The sequence below is a fragment of the Gasterosteus aculeatus genome, chromosome 15 (genome assembly GCF_964276395.1).
Source record: "Gasterosteus aculeatus chromosome 15, fGasAcu3.hap1.1, whole genome shotgun sequence".
NCBI lineage: Eukaryota > Metazoa > Chordata > Actinopteri > Perciformes > Gasterosteidae > Gasterosteus > Gasterosteus aculeatus.
The window spans coordinates 12583519-12599716 of NC_135703.1; the positions used below are offsets into that span (position 1 = coordinate 12583519).

Sequence of the window (16198 nt, forward strand, 5' to 3'; positions counted from 1 at the left end):
CCGGAGGCAGTCCGAGGTAACACGTATGTTACCGCCTACTGCGGCCACGTCCTATTAGTAAACATCTTACAACTGTTTCTTACTACGGGGAGCAACGGGGAGTCTGGTAACCATGTAAAGAGGAACCAAAGCAAAGGGAGGGCCCTCTTTGTCGTCTACACCCTTTGTCTGGACATTTTAAAATCTTTACTGTTGCGGGAATCCCAGTCAGTCAGACGAGGAGAAAGTCATTACGAGTCACGGGCAATTCAGTTCAGTCACAAAGCCAAAGACCTGTGAGTGTACGTGTGTGGTGGAAGAGACCATAAAATACTCGATCAAGTAAACACACGAAAGGAAACATTATTTTCAGCACTTCGCACAAAAAAAAAGCTTTCAAACAGAAGAAATGTAAATGTTAAACTGGTAATGTGGTAAAGATGCACAAGGAAACCTGTCGGGAAAAAGTCTCACTTTTTTTATGAGTTTGATTTACAAGATTAGTTTCCAAGACACTGAATCTCGTGCTTTTTGTTTTGTTTTACAAATCAGACCGCAGCGAGCGCTTGGCTGAATTGTTTTGGTAGAAGATTGTCTGGAGGAGGAAAAAAAAAGCACCCAACAGAAAGGTCTGGTCATGACAGGTTGAACCCGTCATCTACAGATGTTTATTTCATGATGGTTGTGAGGAAACCTCCATAGTTCCACCAATTTCCACTAAACTTACAGTGAAGTTGTATATAAATGCATTATACATAATAGATTAACACAAGCAACAATAGCTTTTAGTCTATTCAAATGTGACCATCAAACATGTACATGACCAGCGTCGTAGAGCGTGAATCAGTAACTTACAACTATGACAAGTGATCCAAATTCACAAATCCACCAAAGAGATTAAAAACTTCAATACACTTTAAAACATGTTTTAATCAGCGGTTACTGATCTGATAAAATATATTTTTTGGGGAATGTTCTTGGGGGTTGGGTGTATAAAAAAGTTGAATGTGCAAAATTCAATCTTCTGTCACCACGCTGCGTCTTCAGCAGGTAATCCTCCGTGGTTGCCCAGGTGTTTGGACTCACTCCAGATGTTCTGTGTCTTCAGTGAACAGATCAGCCAGGTCGGCCACCGTCAGCACGGCAGCCTCCGAGTGCTTCATAGTGGTGCTGGTGTGACTAGAATTCAAATAAAACCGTATCAGTCATGTCCGTCCGTCCGTCTGTCTTCCCAGTTTTACTTTATTTTGTTCGTATTGTTACCTTTTGTCTGCGGTCTTCAGCATGGCTTGCATTCTCTCTTCAATGGTGGACTTGATGAGGAATCTATGAACGAATGTTGGCCTGACGGACAAAAACAACTGAAATTAGTATAATAAAAGTACGATAAAATGATAAATACGGTACAGATGACAGCCATGACTGAAGCCATAAAAGCTCAAAAACACCAACAAGTACAAAGAACAGCTGGAAATATTGACACATTTGTGTTTGCAGGCCTCAAATACGGACAGACTCGACTCCCCGCGGCTTACTTGGTTTGGCCGATCCGGTGCACTCTGCCTATGGCCTGCAGCTCGTGAGCCGGGTTGAGGATCGGCTCCACCAGCAACACGTGAGTCGCCTCGATGATGTTCAGGCCGTTGGAGCCGGTGTGGAGAGGAAGGAGGAGGATGTTGATCTTTTCTTCGTATTTGAAGGAGCACAGATTCTCCTGGGAAATTGAAGCAAGAACAGTAAGTACAAAATGCCTCGTGATTTTCTGGCGATGAGATACATGAGATGTGGTGTTTTAATTTAATCGATCTCTTAAATAGATCTAAGCGTTTTCAATTTGGGTCTTTATAAATATGAGTGTGCTAATAGACATTTTATTATTGTATCAACTATATTATATTTTCTTCAAAAAGGAAGGGCCTTTTAAGACCAAATCAAGATCACAATGTACCATAAAGTAGCCGTTATAGAAATCCAGGGTGACTATAAAAATGTTTTTTATTGGATCAATTAATACAAACAAAACTTTTGAATTGTTCTCAAGTGGAAAGTGAATTGTTCCCCACCTGGTGTAGTTGTGTCACACATTAAAAATCAATTATGTGTTTAACTGAGCTGCATTTGTAGAAATGGTTGGAGTGAAAATTCATACCTGAAATTTGTGAATCCCGTTGATTTGAGAGAACTCCATGCTGTTGTCAAACAAGGCCTTAGCAATGATGTCCAGGACACTCAGCCACTGTGGAGGAACACAGAGGAACACGGAGGAACAGGGAACAACCCGGTCAGATGCAAACTCGATATCATCAACGTAAATCCCCATCTTACAGTCGACGGTTACCGTGGAGAAGACCAGACACTTGGCCCCGGGGTCGGACACTTGTATCTTCTTCAGTGTTCTCACTACCGCCTCCACTTTGGTAGAGTGGCTTCCCTGAAATACACATGGGGGGGGTGAGCTGTGTTGTCAATGTAAGAAAAAGTGGCCTGACTAGAAGCTGTGTAATCATATTTGGATTCATCGCAAGGCATTCATGAATTTTGACTGACCTTGACCGGTATGTCCTGGTCCTGACTGGACGTCTGGGTGGTGAACACGTAGGAGATCTCCGTGTGGGACGTGGTCTGCCTACATATGGCACATTTGATAGCACGCCGCCGGGAGCCCACGCTGTACTGCTCCACAATGATAGCAATGCACTCGTTGCAGAAGCAGTGGCCGCAGGTCAGCACCGCCCACTGGACAACAGACACAGTGATCAAAAGCCCTATTAGTGAAATTAAAGTATGAATAAAATAGAGGGGGAAATAACATTATAAATATCATATAAGAGATTTGAGAATCATTCAAGTCAGTTTAAAAAGCAGCCTATGACTTACTTTGCTTACCTGCTGCCCTCTTTAATTCACGGGGCACATTATTACAAGGAAGGACATTAACAATGTCAAAATGTGCCTCCAAGTGCTCAATGAATGTGGTGAAGATTTGTGTCACATTTGCTGGATGAACTACCTGCTGTTTCATATCACAAGGACGTGCCAGCGCTTCTCTGCAAAATGCAGCAAATAAACGCTGATATTGACTACCTAAAAAGAACAGTTAACTTTTAACCGACGACCAGTGAGACCGACAGCAGTCAACCAGCCCAGAGACATACACAGTCCCCTGCATGGAGCAAGGTGGTGAGGGATGGACGTCGACTGAAGCAGCTACCTGAGACCTCTGCCCATCGACACCCTACACCTCGCACTGTGAAAACGCCAGCGAGGCATGAGAGAAAGAAGACCGGCATAATCGGGACTGGTGTGGTCAGCAACATAGATTGTGAGTGTATTCGCAACTAAGTTTGATCTCAATTTGGCTGCCAGCACTCTCTGTGACTATTTAAAAGAGAAACTGAAACGGGAGGTGAAGTGTCAAAAAATTGAGACGACACAGAGCAGATTTAGCTCCTTTTGTGTCACTGCCGAATGCAATGATGTGGCAGAGATGTACGACCCGCTGCTCTGGCCCTCAGGGGCCTTTGTCCGACGCTACTATGAGCCTCGTCGCTTTAAAGGAGCAGTAGGAGGCTCGTCTGGACCAGAGCCAACCCCCCCGCTATCAGGGTACTGAGCTTCAGCTTGGTCATGATGCTGGGGTGAATGTCGGAGGCCTATCTGCAGAGACCAGGAAGACCGACACACGGCCAGCTGCCCTGATGGGTCCGTGGAAGATCATTAATGCGGGTCGTATCCTACAACGCTTGTGGCCTCCGAGTAGGACATACTGCTGCTGATACGTCAAGACGTGTGGTGGTGGACACATTGCTGGACGAGAGTGACATTGTCAGCCTTCAAGAAACCTGGATGGCCAAGCAAGATCTGGACAAATTGAACACCCTACACAAGAACTTCCATGGTGCTGGAGAGTCCACTACCGATCTCAGCATGAGAATCGTTCGTGGGAGGATAGCTGGTGGTGTAGCTATACTGTGGAACATAAAATATGACCCAATGGTGAAGGTGGTGCGTCTTAATGTTGACTGGGCTATTTATTGGGTTGGAGTTTAATTATAATTAAAAGAAATGTACTATTTTAAATGTGTACACACCATATGAATCATATGACCATGAGGATGAATTTCTGAACGGGTTGGCTTTTATTCAGTCCTTCATAGAGGACAACAGTTCATCTTGTGTCTTTATCATGGGTGATTTTAATGCTGACATGTCAGATAAGTCTTTATTCGCACAACATCTGCGGCAGTTCTGTAATGAAACTAAATTAATTATATCAAGTAAGGCTTTATTGCCTGATCCAAGTTTTACCTATGTAAGTGAAGCGTGGCACACAACTTCCTGGCTAGACCATATTGTGACCACAGCCGATGCTCATGACTCACTGGAAAGTATAGATATGTTATGGGCTAGCCACCACTGATCACATACCCGTTGCTATGCTTCTAAATGTTGAGTGTGTACCCCTGCTGGCCAACAATGGTAATGCTGCTCCCTCAAGTGAACTGGACTGGTCAAAATTGACCAAAGAGGATATGCACAGATATTCTCTGTTAACTGACAGCTTACTCAGTGATGTTGAATTGCCTAGGGATGCCCTAATGTGCACGGATATGAACTACAAGGATAAACATCATGCTGAAAAGCGCTGTGCCATGTATGATGATATTGTAAAATGTGTATGCTTCCAGTGAACCTTTTATTAATCACAGGAGAGAGGTCCCTAACATACGGCCTGGCTGGAATGAGTTTCTGTCTGAGCATAATGCTGCTGCTAGAGAGGCCTTTAGACTTTGGTCAGAGGCAGGAAGACCCAGACAGGGAGTGTTGCTTGAAAAAATGTATAAATATGCACTTCGTTTTATTAAGAAAAATTAAAACACAATGAGAGCAGACTCGCTGGACAGAAAGATGCAGAATAACAATATCAGTATCTTCTCTAAAGTGTTTGAGAGAATTCTATTAATGAAATTGGAAATGTATGTTCTGACTGCTGACAATCAGTTTGGGTTCAAAAGAAAACGTGGTACTGATCTCTGTATCTATGCTCTGAAGGAGATTGTCTCTAGGTACACAAGTCTTAATTCCTCTGTATTTTTATGCTTCATTGATGCTTCTAAAGCTTTCGATAGAATTTGCCATGAAACAATGTTTATGAAGCTGCTTAGCGAGAGGGGTCCCTAAACCTCTTGTGAGGATTTTGGTGTTCTGGTATGCCAATCAAACTTTTCATGTTAAATGGGACAATGTTGTATCAGCTCCTTTCTATGTTGGTAACGGAGTTCGACAAAGAGGAATTTTATCTCCCTTTTTGTTTAATGTTCATATGGACGACTTATCAAGCCAGCTGAATAAGACAAATACAGGCTGTCTTGTAGGTGAATCTATTGTCAATCATCTGATGCACACAGATGATTTGGTGTTACTCAGCCCAGACAGTGCTGGGCTGCAACAGATGCTGAGGCTGTGCTCTCAGTATGTCATAGATCATGATATAAAATATAATGCGAAGAAAAGCCACATAATGATAGTCAGAAGTTATCAGGACAGGAAATTAACCTTCCCTACCTTTTATCTATCTGGCAGTCCCCTCTGTGTTTGTGAGGAAATAAAATATCTGGGCCATGTCATTTCTTATGATTGGACAGATGACAACGATATATATCGACAGCGCTGTAAAATATATTCTCAGGCCAATATGTTATTAAGGAAGTTTTCTATGTGCCCAGACTCAGTTAAATGTTCCCTGTTTAGAACCTACATAACACCACTGTACACTGCTCAGTTGTGGTCTAAGTACAGGAAAAGGAGTCTACAGAGACTGAAAGTAGCTTACGATGATGCTTTTAGATTGCTGCTTCATGTGCCTCGGTGGCATAGTGCTAGTCAGTGGTTTGTGTCTAAGCACGTACCAACCTGTGAGGCGCTCTTGAGACAATAGATGCATGGTTTCATGTGTCGACTGGACAAATCGGAGAACTGTATAGTAGAGGCTCTGGTCAGCCCTCTAAAGAGCTGCTATCGATTTACTTCGACATTAAGACGACATTGGCACAAAAGTCTTTCAATACAAATATCAATTAAATGAATCCTGGTGCAGAACGAATTTGCTTCAGACGAGACGTTCCTCCGTTAGCTTTACTAGCGTATCAACAAGCAGGGATGTTGGGTAAAACTCTGAGACTGTGAGACATTTAAATTCTGCATCACAACGTAACAATGCTCACCTCTTGTCCGAGGGGCCGCGCACAGATGGGACATGGCTCTGGGTTCAGCCCCCCGGTAGACTTGTCCTGGGACTGGAACAGAGGACGCGACAATCACAGTTTGAGATTCACGTCTCTGAATGAGCGGGGAAGGAATTGATCTACCTGCTGCTATCTAACGTAAATTACCTTCTCCAGATTTGTGAGATACAGAAACTGGCCGAGCTTCTTCTGGAGCTGAGACTTTGCCACCGCCTGGTCGTTCAAAAGCTTGACTCTGTTCTGCTCCACCTGGAAGCAACGCCACCGAGGGCAGGGGTCATCAATATCAAGGTACCCGATACTTACAATACCACAAATACGATACTGTTATAATAGTAATAAAGAAAACATCTGTGAGGTCCCCTTTTTTATCTGCTTGTTCCTGCCCACATTTTAACAAATGGCATTAATATCAGTATTAGCTTACAGTAATATTGATGAAAACATCATGTTGGCATCGTAGCGTTGATTATACACGGATATGCAACGTAGGGTATGTTTTTTTCCAACAAGCCGAGGACGATCGGCCGGAGCTCGTGCGCGAGAGGCCGTGTCTCCTCTGCGATCGTGCGCTCCATGAATGCTTTATTATTTAGGAACAAAGCTGCTCTAATGGTATTGGGGGAAAGATGTTACCGAAAGGAAACAAATAGATGACTAGTTGACCCGTTCATTTGATGAACTGCATTATACAAAATAGAACTTAAGCTTATAGTTTACATTTGTAGTTTCCAAACTGGTTTGAAAAAAACAGACTGCCAGCAGCATGTCAGGGTTTTTATTCTAATAAGTAAACAAAGAGTTTCAATGATTTTACAGCTCTAAAGACCCGATGTTCCTGTTTCCAAGCAAAGGATCCTATTTGCAGTTTCTTTTCATTGTTTTTCCCTAGCGAAGTCAAGATTTATGACACTAGGTTATATAAATAACATGTATGACCCGTTTGGAGTACCTCTTAAACAGGATGGACCTGCATAACCAATGCATGACAGTAAGACGTGTCTTTAAATCACCTCGTGTGGCTCGATGATGTGCAGCAGCTTGGGCTTTGCTTCATCCGGCAGACGCACGCGCAGTCGCTCCGTCGCCATACCCAGCTCATCAATGGCCGACACGTGGTTCCTCAACACCATCCAGTACTCGTGCAGCACCTGGGGCGACACAAACGCATCGTTCACTCCACACTTAAACACTTCCTTTTAACAGTCAACACAAGAAGGGTAATTGTTGGCAAATACCAATGATGATTACACCAGCGAGAGACACTATGTGCCACCACTAAGGCAGAGCGTGACTTGCTAAAGAGGTTGCGTTTGCAGGCTCGTATAGAAACCTTGTACTCTTTCTTCCAGTTCTCAAACAGCTCCATGAAAGCGTTGCCCTCCTCCACCAGCTCCGGGTCCATGCGTTTCACTTTGGCAAAAGACAGGACGGCTTTCAGAGAGCGCTCCGTCTCGCTGGCCGCCCACAGGCCTCGGCTGGTGGTCGGGAGACGGTCGTCCATCAGCCCGTCTTCATCTTCGATCATTTCCTCAAAGATGGCCGTCTGGCCCTTCACCCTGTTGGGTCAATTTTTTAAATGTTGTTTTTAATTAACCGTTTTCATGCAATTTGAAAGATATTTAAAAATATTGCGGCACTTACGTGTGAGAGAACAGCTTGGACTCATAGTCGTTAAAAAGTACATCCGCTTTGCAAAAAACACAACTGAAATAGGACAAGAAAAGAATAAGAAGAAATTTAAAAAGCAGCATTTCATGTTGTTGAGGTTTCTTAAAACATCCAAAAGCTGCGGTTACATTTTGGCTAAAAAGGCTAAAAAGGCTCGCACTTATTGAGTGGCAGTCTCATCGGCCGGAGGTGACAGATGGTGACCTCATCAATCACTTTCTTGGAAGCCGGGCCTTCGAGACTCTTCACCGAGTCTTGCACCGTCTTTTGGGATTCCATGAGGTCTTGCATTTGAGTGGTGAGTAGGAACTGCAGACCACAAGCATCACGGAACCTGCAAGACCGCGTGTGTATTTATGATCACAGACAATAGAGACAAGTATTGACTGGGATCATTTTTGAACAATAAATGCACAGTTTACTTGTCTGCCATGCTGAGCTTGTTGGCTTGTTGTTTGTAGCTGGACGTGAGCTCGTTCTTGATGCGGGACACCAGATCGTCGTCGTTGGAGCACCGGATTGCCTTCTGAAGAACATCCAGCCACCAGGGAGTTTTCAGGTTGACCTTGAGAAGGAAAGTCAATCACATATGCAGAAAATGGTTTTGGTTTTGTCTTCGTTAGTCACCACACATAATGATCGATCTGACTTCAGTGGGTCTGAATATCAAAACATTTCCAGACTCAAACCCTAAACAAGTCATTTCCGCTATTGAATGAATATTTACATCCATGGAATCACAAACTGAACTGTTTTCCAGATACAGTAGGGGTTAAAAGACAACAATAAGAACAATTACCATATAAAACAACTTCATAAAACAGAATTGTTCCATTCAAACAATTAATATGGTGTAAAACAAAAGTGGTATAGTATATTTTGTGTGTCCCTAAACTCCAATTTAGGTCCAATTGCAGGTTCATAGCAGATACTTATTCAAATGGGATTATCACAATACATTTGTCCACAAACGTTGACTTAAAAAGATGATCATATTTTACAGTACAAAGCACAATTTGCCTGATGTAAATCGATGTAACGTTCTCACTTTGCGTTTCAGCTCTTTGATGTTCTGAAGCACCGGCTGCAGAGCCTGATGGGCGTCCGCAACCTCAGAGTCGTATTTGGTCATGTAGTGTTGTCGCAGTTGCTCCGCCTACAGAGACACGGAGAGTAAAAGCAGAGTTAAAACTATATTAAAAAGATACATTTTATTAGCTTAAATGAACGATTTGCTATTGGAATACACGTTTTCCGCCTGAGAGAAATATTTATGCATTACCTCCTCACTCAGCCGGTGATCTCTCAGTGTGGGAGGTATCCCAGGGTGCTTTGCGCTTAGCAGCTCCATCAAATTGTGTGTAGCATGAAGTCTCTATTTTTCCACAACAGCATCAAAGACATTTGAATACAAACTTGCAACCCATAAACTAACGGTTAACACTCTAAAACTCTTCTCTTGTCAGATGCCGGCTGATTTTAGAAATGAAACCCTTCACATGTTAATCTCAAACATGGGAAAGAGACATGAATGGGATGAGGCCGTGTACCTGCAATGAATCCGTTTTCAGTTGGCCTTTGTGCTCCTCTGATGAACGAAGCACTTCTCTATACATCTCCGTCGCCTCTACGAACTCATCTGCGGGAGGTTGGCAAAGGAGACTGGGCTCATAAGTGGCACTCAACATGTCCCGTCACGCGTGCAGTTAATGAGCCCCTCAGCCACATTGGGACGTATCGCTTTACTGAGACGAACCGGCCCGCTGCACAATGATCGTGTCGTGTCTTCTGTTCCGTCCCAACTGATTCCCATGGGAAACTGGGGTTTCATACCTCTGATGATGTGGATTCCAGCCAGGCCATTGAGTGCGCACACCAATTGTCTGTGGGCTTCTTCGCACTCCACTCGACATTTCTTCTGCAGGGACTTCAGTAGCTCCTCCATTGTCATGGTGCTGTGGAAGGGGGGGAGACGAACCCACTCAACAAACCCTCCAATGCAAATGACACAGAATGGGTCAACCTTAAATAAACACAACTACACATTGTATGACAAAAAAAAAAGGTTTCTGCGGTCTATTACCGTTACTCATGATGCCACACTCGAGTCACCCCGAGCTTGGTTCTTAATTAACCGCTGCGGCTGCCTCCAGATGAAGGCCTCTCTCTTCGCATTAGAAACTAAATACCAAGTGTCGTCTACCTTTTCTGCAAAGGCAGGAACTCCCCCCTCACAGCCTGCGGGTGGCAGCAGGCCTGACGCAGCCTCAGCAGCGGGCCCAGGATGGTGTGAACGGTGCGCCGGTCGAGGCTGCCGAGCTTCAGGCTCCAGTCGGAGATTTTCCTGAGTTTGACCAGAGCGTCTTGGGAGCAGACCTCGTGCTGGCGGTGGTAGAAGTGACCCTCGACGGGGGAGAAGTGGAGCCAGTGCACCTCCTCCGTCTGAGGGGGAATCTGGATCTGGAGGAACGGATGAGATGGAACTTAATTAATCACAAAGGAAGGTCTTGTGCCAGAGATTGAACAGCAGAACAAAGCACATAAATGTGCATAAACAATAAGAGTAGAGAGCGTGTAAAACAAGCACTGCTAATGCCATTGCAACGGAACTTCCTTCCTACCTGATCAATGACGTCTTTTTTAGCCGATCGCCACAACAATTGAGCAATTACGTTGTACAGCGGCTCTGTGTTGCCACGTCGATAAGGGCGATAAAGGAGCTGGTCCCACCAGTGTTTTATCCAATACGGGTCAACTCCCAGGAAAAGCACAAGGCCGTACACATCTGTGCCGAAAGGGTCAGTTTAGTCCATTGGTTTTTGATTGATCTGATCACAGAGGCCTGCTTTTAATAATTGCGATGTATTATTATTTATTTTTTACCTTCCAAGCCTCTCTGCACAGGAGTCCCACTGACACACCAGCGGTTGACAGACGCGAGGCGTAGAGCCATTTCTGCTGCCTGCGTAACATAGAAAGGAGCACAAAGTTCAAATTAGACAAAACTATCTACGAATTTATACGATTTAATTCACAACTTTGACCAGTATAAATATAAGATTTCACACCGATATAAAAATCCAAAATGTTTCTGGTAGAACTAATCAAACCGCAAATGCCGATTTCTGCGTTCCCTTCAGCTCACCTTTGCAGTGGGACATTCAACCATCTGAGCCTCGTCCAGACAGATGCGCCACCACTCCACCGCCACCAGCGGACTGGGTACGGCCATGTAGCGCTTCTGCTTACGGAAGCGGCGTCCGTCCTTGCTGTTGCTGTGGGGGATGTCGACGTAGTTGAGCTCCGACCGCAGCACGTCGTAGGTGGTGATGACCACATCGTGCTCAGCGAGCATATGTGGCTGGATGAATCCATGCTTCTTCACGCCCTGATACACCTGACAATAGGAAGGTAAATTAATCGGCAGAGGACTTCAAGATTGGCAAAGCACACATTGAAAATGATCAGCGGTAGTCTTGGTAATTAGTGTCATGTCACATAATAATATTTTCAATATAAGTAGTTGTGGTTAAGGAGGAAAGCAACATCCCAACACGGGCCACGAACTGTTCTACCTTCAGATAAAACCCAACATACAGGCAACTACTTCCTCACCAGCACTCGCAATGAGGAGGAGCTGATGTGCCGGTTGATCTCCTCCACCCACTGGTGGCAGATGGAGCTGGGGGAGATGATAAGCGTGGCACCGGTGGAGACGGGTTTCATGGCGACGAGGCAGTGAGGGCAGTAGAAAGGCGTGGTCTCGCGGCTCTCTTCTTTGTAGTTGACGCAGTCGGCGTGCTGCCACAGCTGGCAGTTCATACACTGGACCCGAGCCTTGTAGTCAACGAGGCCCAGCTCACCACAGATGCACTCGAAGCGGTAGTCCGGGGTGTTGAACGGGGCAACAGACGCTCTGGTGGGGGTTTCCATCTCCTGGGATTCAAGCTGAGGAGCTCCCCCTCTTTCTTCTTGTACATCTTCTGTTTTGGGTAAGTCCTCCTCGGCTTCGGAGTCCCTTTTTTCACGAGACATCTGTAAGGCGGCGGTGGACGTGTCCAGCAGGTCGTCCGTTTGATCGGCTTTCTTGTCCTGGCTTCCGTCCCAGTCCTCGGCTGTTTCTGTCTCCTCTGGTGCTGGACAGTCCGATGCGGGAGAGCACTGATCTCGTTGGTCTTCTGTGAGGAGAGAGTTTTGCAGAGCTGCTTCTGCCTTTTCCTTTGCTCGCCGTTGAAACATTTTCCTGGGCGTGCTCTCTGTGTTTTTGGAGTTCTAACCAAACAGAGAAATCAGACACAAGTTCAATAATACAAACAAGTAATATTTGCCGCATCAGACATTTGTCTTTGACGCTCTTCATTCTTACAGGCTTGGGTGCCCCTGCTAATGTCTTCTTTGTGTCTTTGTAGTTCTTTCCCAGTCGAAATGACCCTGCCAAGCCACGACCTTTGACCCGGTGGACCAGGCCTTCGTCTATCAGCTTCGCCAGAGTCTTCTTGATGTGGTTGCGGTTCTTTAAGAGGTCGTAGCCGTAGGTGGCGCGGATGTAGGTGAAGATGGCGTTGACGGAGGCTCCTTTGCCAGATCTCATCTCCTTAATGGCAGTGAGGAGCATGACGCGCACAGCTGCACAAAAACAACCAGATGCCTGTAAATGATCTAAATCAAACTGCGGTGGGATTGTCACAGGACGGTGGCTGACATACCTGGATAGGATATTTTCATTTTAGGGTGGACTTCAGACTTGCAGCGGATTTCTCTCTTCCTCTCCAGAGGACGCGGCGGTAAGAAATAATTTACGGATTTCCCCTGCAAGACCAAAAGAGATGAACAATTACTTGATTTCACAATGACGCTTTCCGAACGGACCATATTAAGACAAAGATCCTACGTTGCCCGACAGTTAATTGTCATCCTCATCAATAACACAGTGACTGTTAAGAGAGAATACGGTAGAAGTCTGTATTTTTATATGTAGCTGCATCCTCACCACAGGCAGGGTGAGGGCCTCTTGCTGCAGGTCCAGCCGCGTGTGGAACAGGATCAGAGCCAGAACCTCCACCGTCTTCCCCAGCCCCATTTCATCAGCCAAGATCCCACCGGGCCACTCCACGCCCGCTAAGGGAAACTCTCGGATTAGGCTGAAAAATTACAAAACAAAACTGCTGAAAATATAGTAAGTAAGATAAGTGTGCATCTACAAAAAAACAAACAGCAGATTACAGGGTCAGTTGAGTCAAATTCAAAAATACATATTTTCCCTGTTACATGTAATGATGCCAATCCATGAAGATGTGTTTTGGTTTTATGTGCTGAGCTTTTGTGATATCAGTTTATGACACCTTGGCTGCACAATAAGAATGGAACTTGTGCTCCTCCAAGAATTGAATAAATGCATCTAAAACGTACGACAATGTTTTCAATCTTCAGCACGTAAAACAGAAACAATCTGCCTTTGTGAATTGTTCCAGTGGTATGAGAGAAAATATGTTTTTGTGACCCAAGTGAACTAACCTGTTAACATTCAACTTCTTACCAGCCGGTAAAAGGATTGTAGAACAACTTCTTTCCACACAAAGTGATCAACTCCCTCCAGAGGAAATGCAGAATTTGTTCTGCAAAAAAAAGTAAATATTGACGCAGCAATCACACTTCTATCATCAAGTAGTTCAACTTTTGCCCTCTACCCACTTTTGGTGGTGACCTAAATTTCAGGAACTGTTACTAAATCCAATTTCCTGGCTCCACTAGCAGCTTTGCCTTCAGTATTATCCTAACGGTGACATAATAGCAGTACAGCAGGGTATTGTCGTACCAGACAAGAAGTGAGTACCTTTAGGCGAAGTGTTCTTGTACTTCTCTCTCTTCAGCATCCAGTTGACGGCCTGGCTCTGATAGGGTCTGAGAACCGGAATGAGAGCCTTGTGCTGGACGTCATAGGTCACCTCCCGGCTCTCCCTCTGGTGCAGATGCCTGACGTAATCATAGAGCTCCTCCACGTTTTGCCTCTCCAGATCAGTGTCACACTGCTCATCCTCATTCTCTACAACTTCTACATGGAAAAGACACACCAGTTGTTGTTGTTTTGAGAGACCTTTGAAGCACAGGAAGCATTAAACATTAGGACCACGTCCTTACCGGGGATAATGAAATCGTAGAAATACTCCATTAACTTCTGCATTAGCTGATTTGCTTTCTTCATCCGGGCGTTTCCCTCGCTGAGTAACTCTGGATTCCCGAGACCAGTTTCCAGCAAATAAATCCCCACCTGCCGGATGCAGAAAGACAACAGCTGATGGGAGAAATGCCTCTTTTTCACATGAGGGAGAAGCACTGCAGGTCCTTCCTTCCTGCTGCTGTCAGGCTGCACAGCTCATAATAGCTTTTTCTGTGAATATGCTTACTTATCATTTATTTATACCTTGTTTTTTTACTATGTTTCTCTGTGCACTTTACTCTTTGATGCTGAAAGATTGTAAATGTCCCCGCTGCGGGACCAATAAAGGATTATCTTATTTTAAACAAATATGCTGTTAATCCCCAGTTAATTTGGCTATTCAATGATGAAGGGCATGACGTAATTAGTCATAGTTTTTATTCCATCCTTTCTGAAATACCTCCATACCTTGACTCTCCCTTCTGCGGTGTGGTGGCAGAGCTGCACCACCCTCCTCTTCTGCATCCAGTCCAGGTCCTCCAGCGGGACCACGCGGAGGCTGCACTCCACTGCGCAGGTGTCCTCATCCGCCCTCCACTGCAAGCCCGAGCTCCGGTCACAGCTGCTGTAACTGAGGCAAAGCTGTTCCCCCATCCTGTGGAGCACGAAAGCTCTCTGTTCACAGTCCGACGGGACCCAAGCCGGCCGGACGGCAAACTCTCCGATGAGCGCCTTCCAGATGTGGGCCTGCTTCGGAGCCGGCTCCACGGTGAGGGCCACGGAGGCGGCGGTGCTGTCTGACGACGTGCCGGGAAGCTCCTCTGTAAGCCGCACAGAGCTGGTGCAGGCTGCCTCCACGGGAGGCCGGTCGACGGGAGGAACGGAGCACGTCGGCGCCTCCTGGATCTCCTCGTTCTTGCGGTCGTCCAGCATGTTCCAGTTCAACCTCTTCTTGGCGTCTTCGTCCACCCTGACAGGAGGGGCCCTCTTTCTCCGGCCGCTCATGGTTACGATCTACGCGGAAAGCAAATTCATTGTTAATCAAGGAGGCGTACTTTCAATGTGTTTATGAAGTAAGTTGGGTGTGACACATGTTCATATTTGGCAGACATAATGATCTTTTTACCACCAACGGATGACAGCTGATAATATCTTAACCTTCGAAGGCCAGAGATGAACAATGTATGATAGAACATTTCAAATGATCCCTCACACTTCCAACACGGAGACTATGGTAATCAGATGTTTCACACTTGGATCTGGTCTATGTTAGTTGTTTTTCAGCTTTCTCCTCTCTCATATTACGCTTCCGGATTTTCTACATGAACTCCCTTTTTATTCTCTGGTTATTTGATTGTGTTTTTTGGACTATTTTAATAGTATTGGTCACAAGACAAAACTGTTTCCACCACAATAACTTAGTTAGTTTGTGTACCTGGAGCACATTTGAAAACAACGGTTTTAAAAGTTGTATTCTGAGTAGGCATGTCTTCAATGCATAACCCAGTTAGCGATACAAGAGGAGAAGCCTTCCTTACGTTAGCTGTCAGGCTTCGTATTCTATCGTTGGATTAGCAAACAAGCGAATGAAAAGGAGCAGATTTACTTCCGGAGCCTTCCACAAACGGATCTGGTTTCTATCGCTGCATCAGAAGAGGTTTCAGGTGGCAGGAGCTCCAGATAATCAGGAGGACATGCACCAAAACAAAGCTCGTTTACCGACTGCAATGCTGCCATTCGCCATTTTTAAAAACCGGAAGTCACGTCAGCCCAGACGGACATACGTCACATGTTGCCTAGTTTTAACATCTTGTATTATACAAAATGTCCTGATTTTCTTCTATTTTCTTCTAATACATTGTTAAGAAATCATCAACATTATGTTGAAAGAAATCAGAAGATATTCATATCAGTTCTCTTTTCTTAATTATATGTATTTGAATTATTAATACGATTCAAATCTATCCAGCTGCAACAATAGCATTATTGTCATTCTATCTTATTGGGTGATCAAACAACAGTATTGATTTCTATTTTATTTCTGATAAAAAAGGTTTTATTTTAAAATCATGGCGCAGGCGCAGTGCCTGTTATCAGCCACGCGATGGCAGCAGAGCACAAGATGCTCAATGCGAACTGGAAGCGC

The 16198-nt window shown here is 44.9% G+C and overlaps 1 protein-coding gene across 3 annotated transcripts; it reads right to left on the reverse strand.

Annotated features, from left to right (window-relative positions):
* Positions 1-609: 609 nt before the first annotated feature.
* On the reverse strand, positions 610-15816 carry shprh (SNF2 histone linker PHD RING helicase). Of its 3 annotated transcripts, none has more exons than XM_040200198.2 (30): positions 15659-15816; positions 14521-15066; positions 14034-14163; positions 13729-13947; positions 13432-13510; positions 12886-13036; positions 12602-12704; positions 12262-12521; positions 11511-12167; positions 11041-11292; positions 10779-10857; positions 10517-10680; positions 10099-10355; positions 9729-9850; positions 9446-9534; positions 9178-9270; positions 8944-9051; positions 8318-8460; positions 8056-8229; positions 7869-7931; positions 7558-7783; positions 7238-7375; positions 6372-6473; positions 6204-6275; positions 2527-2715; positions 2318-2410; positions 2129-2215; positions 1515-1693; positions 1243-1323; positions 610-1158 (listed from the first exon to the last, which is right to left on the reverse strand). In XM_040200198.2, exons 2-30 carry the CDS (start codon positions 15055-15057, stop codon positions 1062-1064), a joined length of 4944 nt encoding a protein of 1647 aa, XP_040056132.2. In that variant the 5' UTR covers positions 15058-15066; positions 15659-15816; the 3' UTR covers positions 610-1061. The 3 variants fall into 3 exon arrangements, with proteins under 3 accessions (XP_040056132.2, XP_040056134.2, XP_040056133.2); XM_040200200.2 differs by having other exon boundaries at positions 13410-13510; positions 15659-15813; XM_040200199.2 differs by having other exon boundaries at positions 15591-15808.
* Between the last annotated feature and the right edge of the window lie 382 nt (positions 15817-16198).